Genomic DNA, 5,000 nt, shown 5'->3' with positions numbered 1-5,000 from the left:
TAGTCATTTTGGAGCCAGATGAAGCAGCATAGTCAGAGCATCTACTCTTTGAAAATGTTTGGCCTGCAGACTGCTGACGGATCCAGCAAATCCTTAACAGACTGAATGTGTTTTATGAGTCTGTCTGACCACAGTGTGTAATTAACTGCTGACTCAACTCCAGAGCTGTTAACACAGAGCAGTTAGCTTTAGCAAGTAAGAATAGACTACTAATTAGAGATCCTTGGACATAAATTGTTGTGATAATTGTGTTCATTAAAGAGACAAAACAAACATTTTCTTTAGAAAAAAAGGCAGAAAATGAAGCTTTGATAACCACACAGTCTGTGGTACTGGGCTTGTGCCACAGGGAATTTCCATAATGCAGTTCCCAGTATCCCACCCCAGTCCTGGTTTTACTCTATCTTTAATTTTAATTCCTAACCTCTGATTAGCTTGGCTTCCTGACAAAGGAAAGAAAAATGCTGATTTAGAAGAAAATTGTTAAATAAACAGTGTCACCTCATGCTGTTATGCTTTGTTTTCCACTTTTAGGCAGAGCTGCTCACCGGTACCTCGGTAGCCAGTGTGGAAGAGGCACATCGGGCTGGTCAAAAGCTGTTGAAACGAGGCTGCGGGTCAGTTATTGTCACCTTGGGGCCCCAAGGGTGCGTGGTGCTCAAGGGAGGGGAGCCTACATTAAAACATGTTCCAGCTCCTGAGGTCACAGCAGTGGACACAACAGTAAGAATACCATATCCTTTCCAGTTGCCTATTTTCTATAAATTATCAAAACTTAAGAACCTAAAAAACTAACTTTGATGGCACCCTGACTCGAGTTCGGGGATAGATTCTCTGTCAGTCTAGAAACCCAATATATTTGGCCCACTCACCCATCTCACTTGAGTTGGGTGATATTTAAGGTTTTCATCAGTTCAATGCTGGTGATTGCCAGTATAGTCGCCCCTGTACCCTGCCACACTCGCTTGTTGTGAAAACCAATATAAAATTACCCATTCAGGTTTATCTTTGCTTATAAATACAGCTAAACCAGCAAAAATCAGCAAAGCAGTGAAATGATTCTATCACATCAGTTAGTTAGTTAGTATGCAAATAAATGATTAGGGTTCAAAAATATCAAGAAGACTATTAAAACTGAAAAACAACTGCCTTAGAGAATGTGTTCAATAGTTGATTTTTTTTTTCAGTTTCCCAGGTTTACTCCAGCCTTCCTCTGTTTTTTGTTTTGTGTGTGTGTGTGTGTTTGTATGTGTGTGTGTGTGTGTCTTGCTGCAATCTACTGAAATTAGTGCTGTAGCTCACTGTAGCTTTTAGTCCAAAATGAGAGGAACAAACCTCAAGAGAACAAACAAGAGAAGAAAGCAGATATATAGTGCAACTAATACTAACACAAACTACATCAAAAAGCGTTCTAGATGATCAATATCAGGTCTTGCTGTTAGTGTACATCATTGACAGATGAAGCATATATGATAGGTGTGTTACCTTCATCAACTCTGTTTTTGAGTGGGATCCGGTGAAACTAAGAAGCAAACTGACAGTTTTTCTTTGTGCATGTCTAAATGAAGTTTCTCAACAGCTCATGTTCCACTATATAACAGTATAAATAATAAAATATAATACAAAATATAAATATAGAATAGTTTTATAGTTTCCAAAGACACCAAAGAGATGCTGAGACTGGCCAATTTTCAGTTTGTGCAAAGTTTAGTGTTTTAGCTCTCCAAAATTAAAAAATAACAAAAATGAAAATTTATTCAAAGTATAAATAAACAAATACAAAATTCTTAACTAAACAAACAGTCAAACAGTAAAAAAATAGCAAGCTACAATATGAGTAAAAGTTGGAAAACTGTTGGCTAAAACCGTGGCTAGCTGTCAAAATTATTAGCATAACAGTTTGGATAAGTAGTCACAATTATAAGTTTAATATAATGCTAACCAAGTTAAAATAGGAAGTTAAAATAGTAAATAAACAATTATAACCAAAAAAATAACAATTGATTGAAAGTAGGGATAAAAAAATTGGAAATTAGAATACATTTTGATTGTTATTTTATTATAATGGAACAATTTCAGCGTACATAGAAGTCATTTGAAATTTGAAGATGCTCTGTGAGTAAGTCAAAATTTTCAAGATAACTTGAAATTTTAACTTGGATCAACGTGGCAATTTTTTTGCGTGTGGCAGAAACAAGCTTCCAAATGGTTAAAATAGCTTGCAAAAATTATAAATAAAATTATGATGGGAAATAACACCATACAGAAGTATGGAAACAAACAAAAATACATAATATTTGCTTTTATATACATGGTATCCTTTAAAATATGCTATTTACTTTTATGTTGTACTGATCACTACCTCAGATCACTACCACTACCTACCTCACTAACCTCAGCTGTGTTTTTCCGGATATATTCTTTATTTCAGAAGTAGTGTTTGTTCTCAAGAGGCTCTTTCCATATTAACAAAAGAAAATATGTCAAATGGAAAATTATGCAATCAAGCCCACTTCTATCAGTAAGAAATATCATGTAATGTACATCAATAAGAGAGGGAAAAAACACCCCAGAAGTTCCTCACACTTTCTTCTGCACATGCATCATCAGTGAGTGAAGTCCTGCTTCTCTAACCTCCATCAAACTTACAGATGCTCTCTTACTCAACCAGAGCAGTTTAAGATAACCGGAGGATGTGGTGACCAGTGGCTGTTTCCTCTAACTGATTTCAATCTTTAAAGGATTGCTGCTTGAGTCATTTCACACCGGCCTCTGCGGCTTGTTTTCGTCACACGAGCCTGGGGCCGATGTTTGCATTTCCTGCCGCTGGGGGTTTTGTGGTGAATGTGTTCTACCGACCAAATACGTCATCACTCAGTGGTGTTAATCACCTCTTTGCTTTAATCGAACCTGGAGAGGTTTAATTGTTTGTGTGTAATGGGTTCTCTTACACAACACTTCCCCCCCTGGGGACTTTTACTGTGCCACAGTTTCCAACCAGTACAGTTAAAAAAGCTATAACAAGCATGTGATTTGAGCTTTACATGAATGCCAAATCAGATGTTGTGAAAGTGAGGATTAAAGGCTGCGAAGAGGCTTCACTTGTCATCCTAGGGTCACTTTTTGGTATTTCACAAACACAGCTCTCGCTTTCATGTGTGCACGGGCTGTGACCTCCCGCTTGTCCCCACATTTTTGGAGTACACAGCTCCCGTTATTCACAACCTTCGCTCTCCCCAATAGCCCTCAGGAACACTTACACACCAGCCCTCCTCTTCATCCATGACTCACCTCCTGAGCTTGCATCAGTCAGCAGAAAGCTGTGGTCGGGCCTGCTGCACGCCTCCCCCCCATTCTCTCACTCACTCACTCACACACACACACACACACACACACACACACACACACACACACACACCCCTCCTGCTCTTTGATGGGCCCATAAATTGTGTTGTGTTTAACTTTTTTGGACATCATAATCCCTCTTCCAGTAAGACTCTTTCTTGTTTTTACTGGCGAGAGGGAAAAAACAACAGGTTGTTTTTGAGACCATTATTCTTCTGAGCCTCTTCTGGTAACACAGGCCTCTTAGTTATGATTACATCGGCTGTTATTACTGCTTTGATTTTTTTCTCTCTCTTTCTCCCTTTCTAGCAGTAGTGACAGAGATGTTGTAGAAAGATTGCCTTCCAAGTGGGAAGTTTTGTTGCAGATTAAGAGTTTTCAGCTACGCTACCAACAAACTGAGTCACTTGCGGTTTCTCGCTATTTTAGCTACTGTTCAGCTAGGCGCCGCAGGTGCCGTGAACCGGTACCACACCGCTATCTTTGTCTTTATTTCAACTTGTCCCAGCTGGATTATGTCAGATTGATTGATTGAGTTTGGTTAATGAAGTGCTAATGCAGCTGCTAAATCACGTAGCTTGTAAATATTTCATCAGCATCTCCTCGTGCAGCTGTCTGAAGAGCACTACGGGATGAGTCAGGGCCGTGAATCTGGATGAATAACAAAGCAAACACACTCATCTACTGCGGGTCTCCCCCATCCTGCTTCTTCATCCTTCATCCATCCGTGCCCCCTTTTGTCTGAAATTGAGTACAGGCTTCCCCTTGCTGAGATCAGAGCCTTGGCTGTTTTGTGTGGACAGTAAGATGAGATTTAATGCACACATATAAACACACACACACACACACAGGCACATTGAGCTCCAGCAGGACTTGGGTGGCCTCAGTTTCCACTGTTCCGGGAGGTCCACTGTGTAGGGTGAGAGGTAGACAGTCCTGTCTAAACCAGACATTACAGCAGTACAGTGGGTCTGGACACTCAAATTATTCCCAGTCTTCTCCGGGAGCAATTGCACGATTCCTTCCTGGAAGGCCGAGGTAAGAGAATACCTCCTCCTCTTCTCTTCGCTGCATTCCTCGACCCTGCAAACTCCCGGTCAGTGTGACACAACGCAAAAAAAACTGCCACATCACCATGTTTTAATGGAGTGCACGTGCTTCACCAGCTGCTGTTCGGCTACCCAGATGTTAGCCCAGACCTCCGCAAACGCTCAATCATGTCGATAAGTGTTAAACACACAAAAGGTCGATTGAAGACTAAGACAAAGCGCTGCGGATGGATCAAAGATGCAAGGGGGCCCTAACTGGTCCAATTAAGCATGCTTTTGATCTGCGAGTCTTACTGGAAGCTTCCGGGTGTGGAAGCCTCTGTGAGTCATCACTGCCCCTCAGCCAGTCTTAGCTCTCCCCAGGGTGCCTTTCATTGACAAAAGCTGTAGGTTTCAGGAGTTAACTGCAAATAACTCCATCTGTTATAGCAGAGGGCCTCTGGGTGAGAAATACTGTTGCTCGGTGCAGATTCTCGAACAGTCAGTGGGTGCAGTGGACTATAAGACGACAGGCTCTGTAAAATCTACATTTTCTATAGGCTCTCTTTTTTGTTTTGTGTTTTGGTTTTTTGCATTCACTGCCGCTCTTCACTAGACAAAGATCAC

The 5,000-nt window shown here is 40.9% G+C and overlaps 1 protein-coding gene across 3 annotated transcripts in view; it reads left to right on the top strand.

Annotated features, from left to right (window-relative positions):
- The window catches only part of rbks (ribokinase), a 58,432-nt gene that overhangs the window by 43,012 nt on the left and 10,420 nt on the right, over positions 1-5,000 (top strand). For all 3 annotated transcript variants that reach the window (XR_014904929.1, XM_085342764.1, XM_085342763.1), the window contains exon 8: positions 535-723. Coding sequence is in view for 2 of the 3 variants with exons in the window: in XM_085342764.1 (XP_085198890.1) it covers positions 535-723 (189 nt within the window). In the remaining variant the exon portion in view is untranslated. The remainder of the gene's footprint in view (positions 1-534; positions 724-5,000) is intronic.

The sequence above is a fragment of the Diplotaxodon limnothrissa genome, linkage group LG19, assembly GCF_057381915.1.
Source record: "Diplotaxodon limnothrissa isolate DT_005_m linkage group LG19, D_limnothrissa_male_GT1.1, whole genome shotgun sequence".
Taxonomy (NCBI): Eukaryota; Metazoa; Chordata; class Actinopteri; order Cichliformes; family Cichlidae; genus Diplotaxodon; species Diplotaxodon limnothrissa.
Note: the sequence above shows the minus strand (reverse complement) of the source record. Positions and strands in the feature narration are given on the sequence as shown.